At 41.9% G+C, this 23403-nt stretch overlaps 1 protein-coding gene across 1 annotated transcript in view; it reads right to left on the bottom strand.

Moving 5' to 3' along the window:
• Positions 1-23184, bottom strand: part of LOC311133081 (caskin-2-like) — a 79500-nt gene extending 56316 nt beyond the window's left edge. Inside the window, exons 1-2 of the mRNA XM_084166517.1 lie at positions 22838-23184; positions 20353-20933 (exon numbers count right to left, since the gene is read on the bottom strand). Of these exons, the coding sequence (XP_084022643.1) occupies positions 20353-20446 (94 nt within the window). The 5' untranslated portion in view covers positions 20447-20933; positions 22838-23184. The remainder of the gene's footprint in view (positions 1-20352; positions 20934-22837) is intronic.
• Between the last annotated feature and the right edge of the window lie 219 nt (positions 23185-23403).

Genomic DNA, 23403 nt, shown 5'->3' with positions numbered 1-23403 from the left:
AGCTGCGTAGGCTATTCTCGTTGAGCGTGGCGACTTACTGTTAACGTTTTATCCACAACTCTCTGCCCATCGTCGTTGTAATCTACTGGGAAGCAACAATGTTCCAAAACTGGAGATTTAAACGATAATGGAGGATCCTCCAATTCCGGTTTATCGAATCGACCCCACCACTCACCATCGAACAGAACTATACTGAACAAAAATATAAACGCAACATGCAACAATTTCAAAGGTTTTACTGAGTTACAGTTCATATAAGGAAATTAGTAGATTGAAATTGCAATATCCTACATTTTTCTATGTTAATTTGGTCGGGTGCCCAAAAAGTTAAATATTGCAGCTTTAAGAGTCCAGAGGGAGTAGTGATGTTTTTTGCTGTCTGTGCTTAGGCCTGTAGAGATTGGGTCTGATCGATCGGCATGATTGGCAGCCTGCGTGTCACCATCAGGTCAAGGGGGACCAATGGAAACATAGACCTCCAGTATCCCAATAATAAGAGTAGTTCAAGGAGAGTACATTGTTATGTTTTTGAATTGATCATCATGTTAGAATATGCCTGGACAAACGCAGGTTATCGCTCAGACAAGGATACTCTTGTCCACAAGCTACATCTTATAATGATTTTTTTCATTGGATTCGTCCCAAATAGCCCCCCCCCCTACCCTATATAGTGTACTTCTTGTAGTGTACCCTGGGCTCTGGTCAAAAGTCGTGCACAACTGTGCAAACATTTCTATAAACCTGTTTTCGCTTTGTGATTATGGGGTATTGTTTGTAGATTGATGAGGGGAAAAAACTATTTAATCAATTTTAGAATAAGGCTGTAACATAACAAAATGTGGAAAAGGTGAAGGGGTCTGAATACTTTCTGAATAGGGTGCCATTTGGGACATAGACATTGTCCTCTCATTGTTCTCTGCATGTCTCTGTGTATGGTTGCAGACAAGCAGCACAGGCTTTGTTCCAGCACAATAACTCCATCATTACCAGAAAAAACAGAAAGAGAAAGAGTGGAAGAGAACAAAGAGAGAGTGCGAGAGAGAGAGTTCAAGGAGAGTTCACCTGTCTACCAAACTCTTGTTTGGCCTTGTCCTGGTTATTATAGTTTGTCTGTCTGTTGTAATAGGGTTGTTTTTCCAAAGTGTATCTGTAAACAAGTCTGGTGGAACAGTGCTGTCTGGCTTTTATCTCATGTCATAGTCCTAGGGCCACTACCACCCAGACAGAACTGGGTTAAAACCAAGAGTTTGCTATAAGATCTGCATGGGGACCTCAGATAAGAACTCATCTGACTTTAGATTATACATTGATGTAAATTCGGAATATTGATTGTGCCTGTATCCCAGGGTTTCACAAACTCGGTCCTCTGGACCCCAAGGCGTGCACGTTTTGGTTTTTGCCCTAGCACTACACAGCCGATTCAAATAATCAACTAATCATCAAGCTTTGATCATCTGAATCAGCTGTGTAGTGTTAGGGCAAAAACCAAAACGTGCACCTCTTGGGGTCCCGAGGAACGAGTTTGGGAAACGCTGCTGTATCCTATCATAAGACATATCTAGAATATCTATTTGGGGTAATTCCACGGTAGACTCAGATCTTTCCCTTAAAATATATGCCAAAAAAAAACATTGATTTCAAAGTTTAACAAACCATACAACTCTATGCCACAAGCACTATTTTTAACAATTTACAGTGACAGTTTTACAAAAACACATTTACTGGAAGAACTGTGCAGATGCAAAGTTTGGTAACAGAATTTCAGTGTAATCTCCCGCTGTTTTTTTATGTGACCACATTTTCCCAAAACTCTGTTAAATATCTGCTCCTAATTAAGATTCAAATATGTCTGCAGAGAAAATTGTGTCAGCTATAATATGACACCTTGAGTTAGATTTATTTGCTGTTGTTATTGAAATACAGTAAGTGAATGCATAATTATGGATATGAATGTCATTCTTTAAATAAGTACAGAACGTTAGAAACATGCAATATCCTCTTTTATTATTATTCTTTTTTTTTCGTGATATCGAATTGGTAGTTACAGTCTTGTCCCATTTCTGCAACTCCCGTACGGACTCGGGAGAGGCGAAAGTCAAGAGCCATGCGTCCTCCAAAACACGACCCCGCCAAGCTGCACCGCTTCTTGACATACTGCTCACTTAACCCGGAAGCCAGACGTACCAATGTGGCGGAGGAAACACCATACAGCTGGCGACCGAAGTCAGCGTGCGTGCACCCGGCCACCACAAGGAGTCGCTAGAGCGCAATGGGACAAGGACATCCCAGCCAGCCAAACCCTCCCCTAACCCGGACGACGCTGGGCCAGTTGTGCGCCGCCTTATGGGACTCCCGGTCGCAGCTGGCTGCAACACAGCCTGGGATTGAACCCAGATCTTTAGTGACGCCTTTCGCACTGTTATGCAGTGCCTTAGTGATAGATGAATTTGTATTTTTAAGGTAATGACTAAAGGATTTCACCCCAATACTGTATAAATGTGTAAACTGTGTTAGAGTTATAAGAAAATAAAACCACTAACAGGGAAGATGGGTAGAAACTGTTGGAGGCCAACATTCCATAGCAAGGGGGGACCTAGAAACTGCTGAAAGCTATACTGTGGAAAGTCACAGGCCGCCTAAAGGTGGGAGGAGCAAAGTTCCTTTGTGTGAAGGCATATAAAAAGCCTGTGTGTTTTTAGCGCCAGAGCTCTCATGAATAAAAAGACTGACCTATTGCAGAACGGGACTTTGTTTAATTCGTTATTAAACCAGAGCCTTACACCGACTGGGAATTATTCAAAGCTTGCAACCATTGAGATAACAAAATTCTCATGACACTTAGACCGCTGCGCCACTCGGGAGGCATTTGGGTATTATTCTACAAACACTCTAAAAAATGCTGGCTTACAAACAACCCAATTTAGGTTATTTGGTAACCCAGCATTGGGTAAATATTCGACAGAACAGATGCTGAGTTACAGTGGGGAAAAAAAGTATTTAGTCAGCCACCAATTGTGCAAGTTCTCCCACTTAAAAAGATGAGAGAGGCCTGTAATTTTCATCATAGGTACACATCAACTATGACAGACAAAATGAGCATTTTTTTTTCCAGAAAATCACATTGTAGCATTTTTTATGAATTTATTTGCAAATTATGGTGGAAAATAAGTATTTGGTCAATAACAAAAGTTTCTCAATACTTTGTTATATACCCTTTGTTGGCAATGACACAGGTCAAACGTTTTCTGTAAGTCTTCACAAGGTTTTCACACACTGTTGCTGGTATTTTGGCCCATTCCTCCATGCAGATCTCCTCTAGAGCAGTGATGTTTTGGGGCTGTCGCTGGGCAACACGGACTTTCAACTCCCTCCAAAGATTTTCTATGGGGTTGAGATCTAGAGACTGGCTAGGCCACTCCAGGACCTTGAAATGCTTCTTATGAAGCCACTCCTTCGTTGCCCGGGCGGTGTGTTTGGGAGCATTGTCATGCTGAAAGACCCAGCCACGTTTAATCTTCAATGCCCTTGCTGATGGAAGGAGGTTTTCACTCAAAATCTCACGATACATGGCCCCATTCATTCTTTCCTTTACACGGATCAGTCGTCCTGGTCCCTTTGCAGAAAAACAGCCCCAAAGCATGATGTTTCCACCCCCATGCTTCACAGTAGGTATGGTGTTCTTTGGATGCAACTCAGCATTCTTTGTCCTCCAAACACGACGAGTTGAGTTTTTACCAAAAAGTTATATTTTGGTTTCATCTGACCATATGACATTCTCCCAATCCTCTTCTGGATCATCCAAATGCACTCTAGCAAACTTCAGACATGTACTGGCTTAAGCAGGGGGACACGTCTGGCACTGCAGGATTTGAGTCCCTGGCGGCGTAGTGTGTTACTGATGGTAGGCTTTGTTACTTTGGTCCCAGCTCTCTGCAGGTCATTCACTAGGTCCCCCCGTGTGGTTCTGGGATTTTTGCTCACCGTTCTTGTGATCATTTTGACCCCAAGGGGTGAGATCTTGCGTGGAGCCCCAGATCGAGGGAGATTATCAGTGGTCTTGTATGTCTTCCATTTCCTAATAATTGCTCCCACAGTTGATTTCTTCAAACCAAGCTGCTTACCTATTGCAGATTCAGTCTTCCCAGCCTGGTGCAGGTCTACAATTTTGTTTCTGGTGTCCTTTGACAGCTCTTTGGTCTTGGCCATAGTGGAGTTTGGAGTGTGACTGTTTGAGGTTGTGGACAGGTGTCTTTTATACTGATAACAAGTTCAAACAGGTGCCATTAATACAGGTAACGAGTGGAGGACAGAGGAGCCTCTTAAAGAAGAAGTTACAGGTCTGTCAGAGCCAGAAATCTTGCTTGTTTGTAGGTGACCAAATACTTATTTTCCACCCTAATTTGCAAATAAATTCATTAAAAATCCTACAATGTGATTTTCTGGATTTTTTTTCCTCAATTTGTCTGTCATAGTTGACGTGTACCTATGATGAAAATTACAGGCCTCTCTCATCTTTTTAAGTGGGAGAACTTGCACAATTGGTGGCTGACTTTTACACACTGTATTTTGACCCAGCCAGTTGTTGGGATTAATTTAATACTTCAGTTATTTTCAGGAGGCTTGTCTTATTAGGGGCGTGGCTTTCAGCTAGATCTTATTGGCCACCCGTAAGAGTAAATGTAATTCCTGTTCATCATGTTAAGTTTACATACTGCAAATTATAATTGTCCTTAATTATTTTAACATTTTACACATTCTTCTATTATATTAACATTATTTATTATATATTATAATAAGGTATACCACCTTATTGTATCCCATAGGCTTTTAGGGAACTCCTACACTTCTGTACAGTGGCTTGCGAAAGTATTCACCCCCCTTGGCATTTTTCCTATTTTGTTGCCTTACAAACTGGAATTAAAATTGCTTTTTTGGGGGTTTCTATCATTTGATTTACACAACATGCCTACCACTTTGAAGATCAAAATATTTTTTATTGTGAAACAAACAAGAAATAAGACAAAAAAACAGAAAACTTGAGCGTGCATAATTATTCACCCCCCCCAAAGTCAATACTTTGTAGAGCCACCTTTTGCAGCAATTACAGCTGTAAGTCTCTTGGGGTATGTCTCTATAAGCTTGGCACATCTAGCCACTGGGATTTTTGCCCATTCTTCAAGGCAAAACTGCTCCAGCTCCTTCAAGTTGGATGGGTTCCGCTGGTGTACAGCAATCTTTAAGTTATACCACAGATTGCCAATTGGATTGAGGTCTGGGCTTTGACTAGGCCATTCCAAGACATTTAAAAGAATGAGAATAAGGCTGTAACGTAACATAATGTGGAAAAATTAAAGTGGTCTGAATACTTTCCGAATGCACTGTATATCAGGGCTCTCCAACCCTGTTCCTGGAGAGCTACCCTCCTGTAGGTTTTCGCTCCAACCACAGTTGTAACTAACCTGATTCAGCTTATGGGTCTTTCTATAAACTAGGGTACCAGTGAGCATTTCTTGTAGTGGACATCTGTTTGGAGCTGTTACAAAGTCATTAATAATAATAATTTGCCTTTTTTTCACGTGAATACAGTAGGATATAAAAGGGGGAACACAGATACATTCAATATAATGAATGAGTTGAATCAAAACCTATGTTTAAACCCTTTCTCATGCTTGGAGTCTTCACAGATTTGGGAAAAACCATGTGACATAAAACACTGCCTTTCTTTCCTTACATTTATGATACTGCTGTTTGTCATTATATCATATACTAAGCATTTAACAATTGAATTACACATTGAATTTGATCCTGTAAAATTCCTGAATATTGCTGTTGGACTCTTTTTTTGTATGGAGATCTCGGAAATGCACTGTAACCTCGTAACATTTCGTATCTCCCTATGTTATGGTGTGAAAACAGTTTTCATGGGCACACATATCCCAAGTATTGTATGGATTGCAAAATCCAATGCTTCTAACAGAAAGACTAACTTTAACAAGATGAATCAAACAAAAATCGATACTGTCATTAAAGTTTTTTAAATAATGCATAATAGTTGTTTGATGCACATTTGATGTCTAGCTATTTAGTTACGTGTGGAAATTATCGCGTAACATCAGCTGATTCAGGAAAGGATTTTCTGAATGACAGTCAGGTGATAAAGAGCAGGTGTGATACTGCACGCGACTGAACATCAGCCAAAATGTGGGAATTAATGTTCATCTGGAGAATTGACAGAACATTTTGGTGTCTATGTTGTTACGGTGGTCAAGATAATTAGCCTATGTCGTGGACAACATTGTCATGATTCCTGAGGTAAGATTACGGTCCATGTACATTTTGATTTTGTTTTCCGAATTAAAATGGAGCAATCGGGAACGTGAAAACGGCTTGTTTATTCGTTTCTGAATAGAAATAGAAAAAACTGAAAATTGGCTTGTTTTTTGTTTTTGCATATAAAACCAGAAAAACAACTTGATATTTACATTTTCAAATGTGGGTGGGGTTAAATGTGGAATTACTGTCATTGGTTAAGTGCACAGCCAACACTTCCTGTCCTTTCAAAGTAGGAGTTCACCCTTCTAACTCAATTCTATGAATCTATTATCTATTAATTCATCAATTAATAGCTGCCCATACCGTGCCACAGTGCCAAGATAAAGTACGATTTCTCAATTTCTGAATATGATTTAGTGTGACTGCTGTTACTGTAAATGGTTAGCTGACTGGTATATCCTAGCTATCTAACTAACCATTGGTAATCTTATTCAATGATGCCATACAGCCAAAACAACAGTATCTATTGCTAGGGGCCTCCTGTAGCTCAGTTGGTAGAGCATGGTGCTTGCAACGCCAGGGTTGTGGGTTTGATTCCCACGGGGGGCCAGTATGAAAAATGTATGCACTCACTAAAACTGTAAGTCGCTCTGGATAAGAGTGTCTGCTAAATGACTAAAATGTAAATGTAATGGATGTCTATGTTTGGGCCAAATCAAATGAAGTCAAATGTTATTTGTCACATACACGTGTTTAGCAGATGTTATTGCGGATGTAGCTAAATGCTTGTGCTTCTAGCTCCAACAGTGCAGTAATATCTAACAAGTAATATCTAACAATTTCACAACATATACCCAATACACACAAATCTAAGTAAGGAATGGAATTTAAGAATATATACATATATGGACAAGCAATGACAGAGCTGCATGGACTAAGATACAGTAGAATATTATAGAATACAGTATATACATATGAGATGAGTAATGCAAGATATGTAAACATTATTAAAGTGACTAGTGTTCCATTTCTTAAAATGGCCAGTGATTTCAATAGGCAGCAGCAGCCTCTAATGTGGACGTTGAAATCAAGGCCGGTTCCGGAACGGACCAAAAAACAACATATTTGGACATTGAAATCAAGGCCAGGGTGGACTGAACCAATTTCAACTACATTTCAACATCCATGGACGTCCAGTGTCGGTCGGTGCTCAGTGGGTGAAGATGCTGGTTATAGTATATCGAAAGAGAGGGGGCTTATGGGTAGGTGTCAGTAAGAGCTGGGAGAGGTGACATTAATTGGAGAGAGAGAAGAGAGAGAAGAGCAGAGAAGAGAGAGAGAGAGAGAGAGAGAGAGAGAGAGAGAGAGAGAGAGAGAGAGAGAGAGAGAGAGAGAGAGAGAGAGAGAGGTTGTCCAGACTTGCTTTGACCACCAGACAACAGAAAGAGAAAGAAAACAGTGATCAACTGAACATAACAGTATGTCAGTGTAAGGGAGGACAGTAGCAGGTGACCCAACTGTGGTTTGTGACTACTATGATTTCCCATTGTAGCCAATTCAATTGCAGAAATTCCGTTACCAATTTTTCTGAAATTCTGTTACCGATTTGGTAACATCATTTCGAGTTTTAATCACATAATAATTCATAAAGAAAATTGCTATCAGTAAAAACACTATAACTAATTGATAGGTCTACGTGTTACTTATGTGAACTTTCATTATTCTCCCTCCTCATGAGGGAGAGAAATTAGACAATATCTTAAAGATATGTGAGTTTTTGGTAACGGAATTTCAATGTTTCTTAAATTAAAAAAAGGCAGAAAACATTATCCTAAACTAAATGCAAGTGTTGATATTAGTTGGCAGGCGTCTTAAATTAAACATTATTCTGTTATAATGTATTTCTAATACAGTACCTTTTAAGACCTTTTCTGGTAGATGTTTTCTAAGACCCCTTTTCCATCTGTTTGACCAGAAATCAAAGCCTTTGCTTATTCCTAATTTTTTGGATGGAAAATGGTTGAAAAAATTATATATTTGCCTTAATTTCTCAAATAAAATATACTCTTAGATTTCATTTGACACCCAATTTGACATGCTTCTATGAACTTCACATGGTTTGTGCTCATGGGTCCAACATATAGCCAACATTTAGCTTTGGCCTACTCACTACTGACTGTAACTATGTTCATCGGCTCAAATCCTGAATTGGCTAAACAACACCAGGCTAAGCAGTGTGTATCTGTCTAAGGTCACCACTGTCACTGAGAATGTGAACACACCTTGGTGATCCCACAAGATCAGCATTAACCCAACACCTGATTACCTGATTAGTGGAATGAAGCCAAACAGTAACAGTAGGGAATAATAATAATATGCCATTTAGCAGACGCTTTTATCCAAAGCGACTTCAAGTCATGTGTGCATACATTTTTACATATGGGTGGTCCCGGGGATCGAAACCACTACCCTGGCGTTACAAGCGCCATACTCTATCAATTGAGCTACAGAGGACCACAACATGGTAGTGTCACACACACATACAGTGAATTCAAAAAGTATCCAGACCCCTTGACTTTTTCCACATTGTTACGTTACAGCCTTGTTCTAAAATGGATTAAATTACTTTTTTTCCTTCATCAATCTACACACAATACCCCATAATGACAAAGCGAAAACAGGTTTTTAGAAATGTTTGCAAATTTATTAAAGCTAAAAAACAGAAATACCTTATTTACATAAGTATTCAGACCCTTTGCTATGAGACTCGAAATTTCTAAAAACCTGTTTTTGCTTTGTCATTATGGGATATTATGTGTAGATTGATGAGAAAAAAAAACAATTTAATACATTTTAGAATAAGGCTGTAACGTAACAAATTGTGGAAAAAGTCAAGGGGTCTGAATACTTACCGAATGCACTGTTCATGCGCGCATGCACACACACACACACGATCCTTAGTGGAAAATAAGTTACGTTTCAAATGTTGCCAAAAAAGGCCAGAATCAATACACTTTGCCCCTCATGTAGTGTGGAAATTCCTCTCTTTGCTTTGGTTGAAGAGTGGGCCAAACCCATCATATCTGAAAATGGGAACAACTGGGCTAGTTCTCTTAAGTGCTGAGCTTAATAGAACCTATTGACTTCATTGGTGAGCTCACCTAACCCGATAAGTGGGGGAGGGATAATCACCTATTATTTACAGTATCTTCCCCATGTGAGGGAAGATATCCAGGCTAGAGACAGCGGCTAGCCTGGGCCCAGTCAATCAGCCTATCACTAGCCCTCGCTCCCCTCCCCCACCTAAATTGTAACTCACCTCTCGTAGGTCCCTAAAAAATCTGTGTTGCAGAGAACACGAACGGAATCACGGAATACAGACATTAAACAATATTAAAAAATGTATTGAACTAAGTAGGAAATCGACTATATGTATTTAACTTATTAGAAAATGCATTAATTTGCCCAAGTTAATCATAAGACATGAACAATATGCATCAGTGATTCGTAATTTCAAACTGCAACTTTCTGAAAATGGCACAGGAATGCCCCTGTCTGAGTGCTTGTACGGTGCGCGCATAATATTATGTCTACACTTTGTGTAGCCGTTAGCGTAGCCCAAAGGCCGGCAGATGGCGATGGTTTCATCTTACCGTCCAAAGGGAATGCATGCAGCCGGCTATACACTCGTATCCCCTGTGGACTGGTTTGTGCATAAAACATTCTCCATTCAGGCTGCAAAGGTGTTATTTTCCTTCTTAACTTGATTGGCTAGAAGGCAAAAAAAATATGGCAAGATATGCATACTTTCTTTATGAAACACCATTTTCCACCACCATGCTAAAGTAGCTAATGCTAGTCCCGGTTGTTGCATATCACGTTCAGCCAATCAGGTTGCAGCAGTCTTTTCTATTTGGAAACTATCAGACCAGGGGTGAAAAAATAGACTGCTGCAACCTGACTAGCATTAGCTACTCTAGCATGGTGGTGGAAAATGATGTTTCATAAAGTAAGTATGCATATTTTCCCCGTTTATTTTCGATGATGCTAATAATAACCTTCTGGTAGAGATGGAAAGACTTCAAAAGTGGTCTTCTGACAGCATCTACCCCCAAGCCATAAGACTGCTGAATAGTTAATAAAATGGCTACCTGGACTATTAGCATTGACACAGCCCTAATTATACGTCTAAGCTGAGACGAGCCCTGACAAATTATGTGTGTACTGTACTAGGCCTACCACAGTGATAAGACCATCCATCGGCCCCTTTGGAAATGACAGAATTTGTTACTCAACGCAACTATGCAGGAACGCCATTTCGCGTAGCTAATTGCGCTCTTGCATTACGTACTTGCGTAGGGTATAAATCTGGCTTTAATCAGACTCCCAATGTTTCTCATCCTTATCAGAACAAGACAAGAGGTTTAGCCTTTTAAAACAACTAAAACAGGGAACAGATGACAGCGCTTTAATAATATAACCTCCGTCTCTATATCTAACATCCAGTCTGAGTAACAGAAGAATCAGAGGGCATAGCAGATCAAAGCAGCAGCTCTTCTACAACTACAAAAGCAGCATCCTGCTGATTCTCATTAAAGTTACTGATATAGCCCTATTCCCTAAGGAGCGCACACACACACACACACACACACACACACACACACACACACACACACACACACACACACACACACACACACACACGCACACAGATGTACACACACACATGTATCAGTCTTATCAAAGCTATTTTGTCAGACGATAACATAACCCTAGTCCATCCATACATGCATAAACAATACCAAAATCACTGTATACCACGCTTACAGACAAGCTTTTGGCTTTGTCTTTCCTCAGACGTATCGAGCAGACAAATCATGAAAAAAGTTCTAGGGCAAGTACAGATAGGGGCTATAGAAATTGGTGACTTAGTTTTTGGCATACTATATGACTGAGTGCTAGTCAGATACTGGAGAGAGAAAAAAGATAAGAAAGACAGAGAAAATAGAGACTAACCTAATGAAGAGACAGAGAAAAGAGAGACTTAGCTAATGAAGAGACAGAGAAAATAGACTCTGAGTTTCCTGGCATATACTTTCTGAATGATACATCTCTACTGTCTGATTAATGGTAAGATTCTTATGAGAGAGAGAGAGAGAGAGAGAGAGAGAGAGAGAGAGAGAGAGAGAGAGACTAATGAAGGTTGAGAGAAGATAGGGAGGACTGAATGGATGAATCCACTGCTTGCATGCTAGCTAGGTAATAAAAGAACAGTTATGCTGGATTAAGTGACGTTATCACACACACATACACACACACTTAACCCCTTCAGTTAAATTCCTCGGCAATCCCTGACAAGCTCCTCCATCTGTCGCGGGAAGAAAGGGGTCAGGATTAAAGTGTGCGTGTGTGTGTGTGTGTGTGTGTGTGTGTGTGTGTGTGTGTGTATGCGTGTGTGCGTGTGTGTGTGCATATTTTCTGTACTAGCATGGGAAACTTCACACATTACTTGGCCCAACATGTTCAGCTGACATGTAGACAATGAGTCGACAACCTCAATTATCTCTTTATCCCAGTTAGCTAACAAGCTGACTACTGTTAGCTAATAATAAATAACTACTGTTAGCTAATAGGGTACTCTAGTTGGCGACCCATAGCTTCATACTGTAGGATCAATCGAACAGTGGTATTAGTGGAACACACACGCACACACCACAAACACACACACACACTACACACCACACACACCCCTCTGTCCAGTAATCTCACCGTGGGCCATCTGGGATATCCCTGATTTGGGCAGAGGAATAAGTGAGCGAAGGAGGGAGGGAGGTAAAGATGAAGAGAGACAGCTAGAGAACTAGCAGATGTTAAAAAGAACAGGATGGTTTGTAAAGGATTGTGAGCTTATGTTGCGTAAGAATGTGCAGTCAAGTTTCTTTTCTGATTTAAAATTCACCTCTGTTCTGCATGAAACTTCAGTCCATTTGTATAGATGTCGTGACAGACTGCTAGGGTTATATAACATGAACACCAGCATGTGTCTAGAAGACAATAGATGGTAATAATGAAGGTCTCTGAGGAGCTATACTAACAATAGTCTTCCTTTGAGGAGGTGTGTTAGGGCAATGGGCGAACAGCACCCATGAGGTGCAAAAACTTCCCATAGCCATGTAACTCAAGCTGTCACTGGGGGCATGTAAGTTCAAATCAAATTAAATTGCACCGAATACAACCGTGAAAATGCTTGCTTACGAGCCTTTCCTAACGATGCAGAGTTAAAAAATATAAAATAGTAACACAAGGAATAAAATAAAATACACAAGAATGGAGCTACACGATATATACAAAAGTATGTGGACACCCGTTCAAATTAGTGGATTTGGCTATTTCAGCCACACTCGTTGCTGACAGGTGTATAAAATCGAGCACACAGCCATGCAATCTCCATAGACAAACATTGGCAATAGAATAGCCTTACTGAAGAGCTTAGTGACTTTCAACGTGGCACCATCATAGGATGCCACCTTTCCAACAAGTCAGTTTGTCAAATTTCTGCCCTGCTAGAGCTGCCCTGGTCAACTGTAAGTGCTGTTATTGTGAAGTGGAAACGTCTAGGACAGGGATCATCAACTAGATTTATCCGCGGGCTGATTTTTTGTTGAGCGGATGTTCGGGGGGCCGGAACATAATTACAAATAATTTGTTGACCGCAAGAAGCCCAAACAGATATAATGTTTGACTAAAACATAATCATTTCAAACCTTGACTACATTTGTATATGACCACGTGTCTCTCTATTATGTGTGGGAATACTTGGGAACAGATTTCTTAAATTAAAATCACTTGAAGCTGATTTCCTGGTGTTTTTACAGACTTTTGTGTCCAACAATTAAAATTAAAGAAAACATATTATTACTTTTTTTGCTCAGAAAACTTGGGGGGCCAAATAAAAACACCCGCGGGCCTCTAGTTGGGGAACCCTGGTCTAGGAGCAAAAATGTCTCAGCTGCGAAGTGGTAGGCCACACAAGCTCACAGAACGGGACCGCCGAGTGCTGAAGCGCGTAGCGCGTAAAAATCACCTGTCTTCGGTTGCAACATTCACTACCGAGTTGCAAACTGCCTCTGGAAGCAACGTCAGCACAATAACTGTTCGTCAGGAGCTTCATGAAATGGGTTTCCCTGGCCGAGCAGCCGCACCAAGCCTAAGATCACCATGCTCAATGCCAAGGGTTGGCTGGAGTGGTGTAAAGCTCACCGCCATTGGACTCTGGCGCAGTGAAAACGCGTTCTCTGGAGTGATGAATCACGCTTCACCATCTGGCAGTCCAACAGACAAATCTGGGTTTGGCAGATGCCAGGAGAACGCTACCTGCCCGAATACATAGTGCCAACTGTAAAGTTAGGTGGAGGAGGAATAATGGTCTGGGGCTGTTTTCATGGCTCAGGCTCCTTATTTCCATCGAAGGGAAATCTTAACGCGACCTCACTAATGCTCTTGTGGCTGAATGGAAGCAAGTCCCCGCAGCAATGTTCCAACATCTAGTGGAAAGCCTTCACAGAAGAGTGGAGGCTGTTATAGCAGCAAAGGGGGGACCAACTCCATATTAATGCCCATGGTTTTGGAATGAGATGTTCGACGAGCAGGTGTCCACATACTTTTGGTCATGTAGTGTATATACAGGGAGTACCAGTACGAGATCAATGTGCAGAGGTACAAGGTATTTGACGTCGATATGTACATGAAGGCAGGGTAAAGTGACTAGGCATCAGGATAGATAATAACACGAGTAAAATAAAGTGTAATAGTGTGTGTAATGTGTATGTATGTGTGTTTGTGTTGTATCAGTCTGCTTGTGTGTGTGGGCATGTGTGTGAATCTGTGTGGGTTTTGTATGGGAGTGACAATGTAGTGTATATGAGTGAGTGTGTATATACTGTATAGTCTAGTTAGTGTGTGTAGGGTCAGTGCAAGTTAGAGTCAGTGCAGATAGTTCGGGTACCATAAATGGACTATTTAGCAGTCTGTCTATTTAGCAGTCTTATGGCTTGGGGGTAGAAGCTGTCTCGGAGCTTGTTGGTCCAAGAGCCGATGCTCCAGTACAGTAGCAGAGTGAACAGTCCATAGCTTGGGTGGCTGGAGTCTTTGGCAATTTTTCAGGCCTTCCTCTGACACTGCCTGATATAGAGGTCCTGGATGGCAGGGAGCTCGGCCCCAGTGATGTACTGGGCTGTCCGCACCACCCTCTGTAGCGCTTTGCGGTCAAGGGCGGTGCGTTTGCCATACCAAGCGGCATACCAAGCTCTCGATGGTGCAGCTGTATATCTTTTTGAGAATCCGAGGGCCCATGCCAAATCTCTTCAGCCTCCTGAGGGGGAAGAGGTGCTGTCGACCCCCTCTTTCTCCTATAGTCCGCGATCAACTCCTTGGTGTTACTGAATAAAATAGTTCAGCGGTGTGTAAGGTCTGTGTGCTGTGAGTATGTCTATCGCCATGATGAATCGGCCACCTCCACACAAATTCTCTTGTGCTTGCATTTCTGGACCTTCTTTGGCCAGACTAGGGCAGCGTCCCAAATGGCACCCTATCCCCTACATAGCACACTACCCTATGGGCTCTGGTCAAACGTTGTGCCCTATGTAGCTCTGATCAAAAGTTGTGCACTATGTAGGGAATAGGGTGCCATTTGGGATGCAGACTGGACTAGTCTAGGAGAGGACAGAGAGACAGGACCTGTCAGCAGATAAAGCCAGACCTCAGCTCCCCATCTATCAGCTCTCTGACCACTGGGTTGCATCCAAAATGGCACCCTTTTCCCTATTTAGTGCACAACTTTTTACCAGAGCCCTATGGGCACTGGTCAAAAGTAGTGCACTATATAGGAAATAAGGTGAAATTTGGGATGCAGTCCTGGTCTATGGCCCTATGGTGGCCTACTACCTGGTCCCTTTCTTTTCATGCCTCTCATTGGCCCTCACCCCTTGAGTAACAGAGATAAAAATGGGTTTGAACCCCAATCCATCACCGGCCATACTGTACTATGTCACCAACCCTCACCACCTTCCTTCACCTTCTCTCATTCCTATCTATTCAGAGTTCCAGACCTTCAGTAAAACTGTCTTCCCTGTTGACCACACGTCTGGTCATTCTGACCCCTGACCCTCTCCTTGACCTTCCCCTAACCCCCTGAGCCCTCCTCCAGCCCTGGTTCCATTCAGTGCTCTGGTGGTCTCTCTCCATCTGCCTGGCTATAGGCTGGCCCTGAGCCTGAGGTTGGGCCTGACAAGACCCCACTAGAGGAGCACCACACACAAGGACAGACAGACACACACAAACACACACACACACAGAGCTTTTACAGCTCTACATAATCAATAGGCATGCTATTCAACTTCATTGACACCTAGCCAGGGCTATACCAGCCAGTGTAGACCAGAGCATCTTGGCATCTGTCATTCTTACAGCTCTCCTGCAGTAATGAACCACCGTAACATTGACCACATCCTTAACCCCTCCACTAGGGTCAATGGTGATGACATGGTGTGTGTGTGTGTCAAATCAAATTAAATTGTATTTGTCACATGCGCCGAACACAACGGATGTAGACTTTTCCATGAAATGCTTGCTTATGAGCCCTTACCAACGATGCAGAGTTAAAAAATATATAAAATAAATAGTAACACAAGAAGAATAAAATACACAAGAATGGAGCTATATACAAGGAGTACCAGTACCAGATCAATGTGGAGCTATATACAGGAAGTACCAGTACCAGATCACTGTGGAGCTATATACAGGGAGTACCAGTACCAGATCATTGAGGAGCTATATACAGGAAGTACCAGTACCAGATCACTGTGGAGCTATATACAGGAAGTACCAGTACCAGATCACTGTGGAGCTATATACAGGGAGTACCAGTACCAGATCACTGTGGAGCTACAGTATATACAGGGAGCACCAGTACCAGATCACTGTGGAGCTATATACAGGAAGTACCAGTACCAGATCCCTGCGGAGCTATATACAGGGAGCACCAGTACCAGATCACTGCGGAGCTATATACAGGAAGTACCAGTACCAGATCACTGCGGAGCTATATACAGGAAGTACCAGTACCAGATCACTGTGGAGCTATATACAGGAAGTACCAGTACCAGATCACTGCGGAGCTATATACAGGGAGTACCAGTACCAAATCACTGTGGAGCTATATTCAGGGAGTACCAGTAACAGATCACTGTTGAGCTATATACAGGGAGTACCAGTACCAGATCACTGTGGAGCTACAGTATATACAGGAAGTACCAGTACCAGATCACTGCGGAGCTATATACAGGGAGTACCAGTACCAGATCACTGTGGAGCTATATACAGGAAGTACCAGTTCCAGATCAATGTGGAGCTATATACAGGAAGTACCAGTACCAGATCACTGTGGAGCTATATACAGGAAGTACCAGTACCAGATCACTGTGGAGCTATATACAGGAAGTACCAGTACCAGATCACTGCGGAGCTATATACAGGGAGTACCAGTACCAGATCACTGTGGAGCTATATACAGGGAGTACCAGTACCAGATCACTGCGGAGCTATATACAGGGAGTACCAGTACCAGATCACTGTGGAGCTATATACAGGGAGTACCAGTACCAGATCACTGCGGAGCTATATACAGGGAGTACCAGATCACTGCGGAGCTATATACAGGAAGTACCAGTACCAGATCACTGTGGAGCTATATACAGGAAGTACCAGTACCAGATCACTGTGGAGCTATATACAGGAAGTACCAGTACCAGATCACTGTGGAGCTATATACAGGAAGTAACAGTACCAGATCACTGTGGAGCTACAGTATATACAGGAAGTACCAGTACCAGATCACTGTGGAGCTATATACAGGGAGTAGAAGTACCAGATCACTGCGGAGCTATATACACTGATAGGGATATTTAAGACCAACCAAAAGCTGGTTTTAGCGTCAGCAGTTGGTTATGGCATGACATTTGACAGCGGAAACACAGCCTATCCAGCCATGATGCACACTGCCCATATGCGCATGGAACAAGAGAATCCCAATTAGCATTTTGTGCCTGCATACTTCGTATTTAGAAACATAAAAAACTAATGTTTTTTCCCATTTATTTTTTATTTGATTAAAAACCAAGGGAAGCCTCCCCTCCTGCTACTTCCTGTATATCGTCAATGAAGGCTTTTTGTTGTTGTCCTGGTTCAACAGCGCCTCTTTCTTATCCCGCCAATTTGATGATATCATTACATTATACATGTTGTTGTTGTTGTTGTTTTTTTAAACTGATTGCTTGTTTTTCGTTACATTTTATTACAACCAAACTTATTAGAATGATTCACCTTCCTGGTTTTATGGTGACAACTCCGTGGCTCGCATGCAATGCAACTCCTGGAGATATGTGAATACGATCTGATCTGTAAAATGGTTCCGATTATGTTCATAAAACATATTTGGGAGCAGTATAACAGTGAGTGGACATTCTCCCTTTCTCTTTATATTGGATCTATATTGGATCCAGCTACTGTGAAAAGTTTGGATGTACTGTACATAAAACCCTCCATAATCTGCGTTGTTTTAATATTATATGCCCACAGGGAGAAACTATGGTGCCTGTAAGTGTATTTAGACATAACCTATTTAAAACAACTTGTTGTTTCATTTTGTTTAGAATTTGATTTGAATTATTCGTTCTCTTTTTAGGCCTTATCAATAATGAATTTAATCTTGCTTATTGACAATGTTCGGCATATACATGCTCAGCCATAATGCAATTTACAGTAGGCCTAGTCCCTATATCAGTGTGAATGCTATTGAAGCCATGCAATTACTTAGAACAATTTGGACTGCAAATGGGTTCTAGTTAACGTATTTAGCAAAGATGGGATAGGTCTACACATTTTGTTATTTTGTTTCTGTAAGCCATTTAACAAACTATAACGGACTAACATTGGAATTGGGGTTGATTCCAAGGCAATACATAAAAGACCGTAAATACACAACTTCAAGCAACCACATATTTAGCCATGGAGCACGTTTTGATTGGCCAGTGAGGGGCCAAGCCTCAACACACCCACAACTTGTTTGTTCATGAAAACCCAGGCCTTTTGCGACGATAATTGTAGTTGTGAAAATAGCAAAAATATTTCTGACACACCCCTGATCCTATAGCGCTACCGCCTGCGCTTAGATTTACCATCGCGTCAGGTTTGTTAAAATACAGCCCTTCATATTTTAAGTCTTACTGTCCTGAGGTACCAAACTACTCGTTTACAAATGGAAAATATTAGAGACTGAGCATTGCAAAGCATCAGAACGTACCCTATTTTTTCAGTCAGGGTAGAGTACTTACTTACACAAGCATATTCCAAGAGTGAAACTAGGCTAATTTCACTTTGATTAATGCATTACATCCGGAAAGTTGGTAAAGTAAAATAAATCACACTGCAAATGAATAGTGATGGGGGGAAAAATCGATACAGTTACATATTGGGATATTATTTTGGATGATATATCGTGTTAACCTCCTGAGCGGCGCAGTGGTCTAAGGCACTGCATCGCAGTGCTAACTGTGCCACTAGAGATCCTGGTTCAAATCCAGGCTCTGTCGCAGCCGGCCGTGACCGGGAGACTCATGGGCGTCGCACAATTGGCCCAGGGTAGGGGAGGGAATGGCCGGCAGGGATGTAGAGCAGTTGATAGAGCATGGCGTTTGCAACGCCAGGGTTGCGGGTTCGATTCCCATGGGGGGCCAGTATAAAAAAAATATGTATTCACTAACTGTAAGTTGCTCTGGATAAGAGCGTCTGCTAAATGACTAAAATGTAAATGTATCATTTTGACAATATCGTGATATTATTTATGCGTTAGTTTGCTGTGCCTGCACCAGAAGTCCAGTATTTTTTCTTCATAGCTTGTTCTCTATCTTCTTTTTAAAAAGGTAGCCAATTTGTTTTCAGCACTTTTATTACCATGACTGATCAACAACAAAAAATCTCATGGCTCTCTCTTGTCCCTGTCCAGCAGACATATGGTGAGTAATATATTTGGAACATCGAATCGCAATAAAATCCCAGTATTGAATCGCAATACATATAGAATCGTGACAATCATAAGAATTGCAATACATATCATGTCGGCACCTAAATCTCATGAAAATATAATATTGTGAGGCAATTCCCAGCCCTACAAATGAAGAAATTAATGCAACAACTAGGCCACTAATTTCCTTTCCCGAGCATTGAAACATTTAGCCCATGAGTGTTTGACTGTTGAAAGGCATTAGCAGCATGTCATGATGTGTAGGGCTAGCGCTAACCCTATGTGCTACTGACAGGCCCTTGTTCCTCTGAGCCTGCCACCGAGCAGAGCAGAACAGCAGCCACGATGAAAGCACAGCACAGGCAGATAACAACAACAAAGAGGTTTCACAGAGAGAGAGAGAGAGGTTTAACTTTCTCCTGGCCTGGATAAGGAGAATACTGTAATTAGCCACAATGCTACAGTAGGCTAGCCTCGCGAGCAGTTTGACAGGAATCTGTAGAGATAAGCAACACTGAAGCTCCATACCCACACTGTGAGGTGCATCACAAATGGCACCCTATTCCCTATACAGTGCACTACTTTTGACCAGAGCCCTATGGGCCCTGGTCAACAGTAGTGCACTATATAGGGAATAGGGTGCCATTCGAGACACACACCCTGAGACATATTGTACAGTACCAGCGTCTGTGTTTTGGAGATTAGGTCATATTGTTGGGGGTTTGACTACATTTAACTTCAAATTGTCCGACCGCTAGATGGATCATTGGTTGTGGTGGATGGTTGAACCTGATACTGCTATTTTAAATACAAAGTGTTCCCTTGATACAGATACAGAGAACAATATCACTCAGATAAGGGACGGGCTATCACTGTTTCTTCTGTACATTACATCAAGCCAACAGATACACATGCTCTGAACACAAACACAGGCACACACAGGCTGCATCAGGAATTTAAAGGGAAAGCAGATGTGTGTGTGTGTGTGTCTAGTTACTCACTGGTTTTGTTGCATTTAACCTTGGTCAGGAGTTTGTGTGCCAGGAGGATGTCTCCACTCTTCACTGCCACCAGGAGGTCCTGTTCCTTACCCATGACTGACCACCACACCAGTGACCAGTAACCACACACGGTCCTTACGAGGTCAGTTGTCTCAACCGCGTCTAAGCGGTCCTTGGCAGTCGAGGCCTCAACCTTACCCAATCAGGTGCATGTTGATTCCTTCAGATACACAATGATGATGAATGTTCAGAAGAGCGTCACAAAACGCCCAAACCAGCCAGTCTGTCTGCCTGTGTCAGTCAGATAGGAATCAACCAGAACAGCCAGCAGACCACATTTTTATCTCCAGGCCTGGGTTAGGCTAGGCTAGGCATCAACTGGGTGAGATGGTGAGATAGGATAGGCGGGGTAGTTGGTTGTTAGAGGCTGTGTTCCTCTGCCTTCTGTTGGTTGCTTGGTTTCCAGAGTGTGTGTTTGTGTGTGGGGCCTGGTTGTCTGTCCTGATGTAAATCAAATGGAGTCTGCCTGGAATTGTCCTTAGGGCAAGGTGTGTGTCGGGTTCTCTTCTGTTTCGGCCAACCTGAAACAGTAAAACCTACCATTAGAACACAGAGACATGTCATCATGAGCTGGGCATTTACTACTATTCAAACAGTGAGGAGCTGATGCACTGCTACTTCTAGACTGCATTACAAATATACAGCAATGGATAAACAAAGGACTTTATCAAGTAATAAATCACTCTAAATAGTCTGTGTTATAACTGTGTTATTACAAGTTGTAACTACAACATAATTAAGGATGGGTGGCTCTCTAAAACCAATCTAATGTGTTTGTTTTTCTTTCACTCAGGAAGCCTATTCACCATGGAATGTTATCTTAGGATCATTCCATGTCGGAATACTACTCATTAACTCCTTCAACTTCTAGGATGTGTCTTTTTCACTAGGAGCTGTCTGGAACTCTGCCAATTCTCTGGGAAAAAGCTGCAAACTTTTTTCCCCAGAAGGAAACTGGGGACTCCGTCCCAAATGTCATCTTTCCCTACATAGTGTAAGCCTACTACTTTTGACCAAAGCCCTATGGGCCCTGGTCAAAAGTAGTACACTATATAGGGAATAGGGTGACATTTGGGACGTACCCTGGAAGGCAGAAGTGACCGCATCTTAATACCATCCCCTGAATTCTCCATCACAGGGGACACAGCCAGCAGCACTTAGGGGACAAAACATATCTAGGATAAATGTTTTAGGAGAAAAATACATTAGGCTGGTTTTTGGGTTGTGTACAGCTGCAAGTGAATGAGGCATATCTGAGATCACACACAGAGCTGCAGCCACCCAGATCCAATTAAAATAGGAGTTTTTCTGGGCGAACGGAGCTGGGAGGCAAACTGTAGTTGCTAAAACACGACAACATCGTCTCTCCAACTGAATGTTTATTTTTTTTGTGTGTCACTTGCGAGACTTTACAAAGAAATGTCCTTCTGAAGGACAACGTTTTCTGTTCTACTCTATCCCATTCTATTAAACTATATTCAATTATCTCCCATTCTTCTGAAAGGTTGTGCTGGGACATAATGTCTGGCACCACAATGTGTTGTTAGCCGGAGGGACTGTTATTGGTGTGTCTCTGTCTACAGCAGGGCTTCTGTTTACCATCAGGTTGTGGGGCTAAGTTAATACGTATCCTGTCATTGTATAGGCTACACAATAATAGGCAGTAGACGCGGTCAAGTAAAATAACAGATCACATCATATTAGCTATGATGATATGGAATGATAGGTGCTACATGTATGTGAAGGTAGGAGGCATCATGTAAGGCAGCAATCATGAATCCATTTTTATTCCATTCAGAAGTTAGCCTATACGATTTCTGTTCTGGCTAGCTAGTGGCTGGTAATGCCATGCATGTCAATGTGACACAGACTCAGTCACCTTCCTTGCCAGCTAGTAAATGACTGTCCTCTTGATTGCCACCAAGGCAATCAATCTCAGTACACAGAGTTCAGAGGGTGTCATAACAACATCATACATCATAACAAACTTAGCAGCTGTCCATTGAGGGAGGCACATGAACATATGTAAACAAACACAGACCTGCTATAGCTAGAGGGCTTCCCTGTAGTTAGGAAAACTAACTGGTACAGTAACATTAGATCAAATAAATGGAAAGGCTGTGTGTCCCCGAGGAGAGGTTTGAAAACCCTGCTACACTTCAAAGGAATAGAATAGAACCCCAATAGAATAGGAAAAAATTAACAGAATAGAACAGAACCGAATATGATATAATACCGGCAGATCTAGCTAGATAGAATAAAATTAATTAATAGAACGTCGGACGCTGTTACTAGTTAGCTTTAGGCTATTTTTTTTCGACAAGTTGTAGCAAATTTGCAAATTTTTTATTACGATTTTGATTTGTGGTCTTCCAAGACCGCTCAATAATAAACAAACTAAGAGGTCAACTACAGAAAATCGTACCAGTAAATGTGTTCACAGGTTGTCCGGTCGCTGGTGAAGAGGATTGGAGGAGGGTAGAGTGCCGCTCAGCCAGTTTGTCAGGTGCTTGGAGCCGAGGCTCAAGAAACAGACCGCACGGAAGCTGTGTGTATGAAGAAGTTATGCTGCTAACGTTACTAGCGAAACAATATCCAGACGACTTTCTGATAAGTGGTTGAAAGTCTAACTCTGACTTCATTCAGCTCTTTTCCTAATCCTTGTTTTGCTGCCAGTCAATAAAATCATGTCATCCTCGCCAGACAGTTCGACTGAACCGTCCGAGCTAGAAGACCTGGTCTGACACCTTTTCAATTTAGCCTAATCCCTCTGAGACCTCGAGCGAAACGCGCGACTCTTCAACATTTTGGCTCCTCCTCCACACGCATCAAAACCGGAGAGAATTTCGGAGAGACGACTCGTAGGCTACTGTACCACAGATTTAGGATAGGATTACCATACTCCCATACTATCCTTAATCACCAGGGGAGTGAAAAGGTAGCTGACTCTGTATCAGTAGTTAGGCTATATGGATAACTTATTGGAGATAG

This window comes from Coregonus lavaretus, assembly GCF_964263955.1.
Source record: "Coregonus lavaretus genome assembly, chromosome: 1".
NCBI lineage: Eukaryota > Metazoa > Chordata > Actinopteri > Salmoniformes > Salmonidae > Coregonus > Coregonus lavaretus.
The sequence above is the reverse complement of the archived record's forward strand: the minus strand, read 5'-3'. Positions and strand labels throughout refer to the sequence as shown.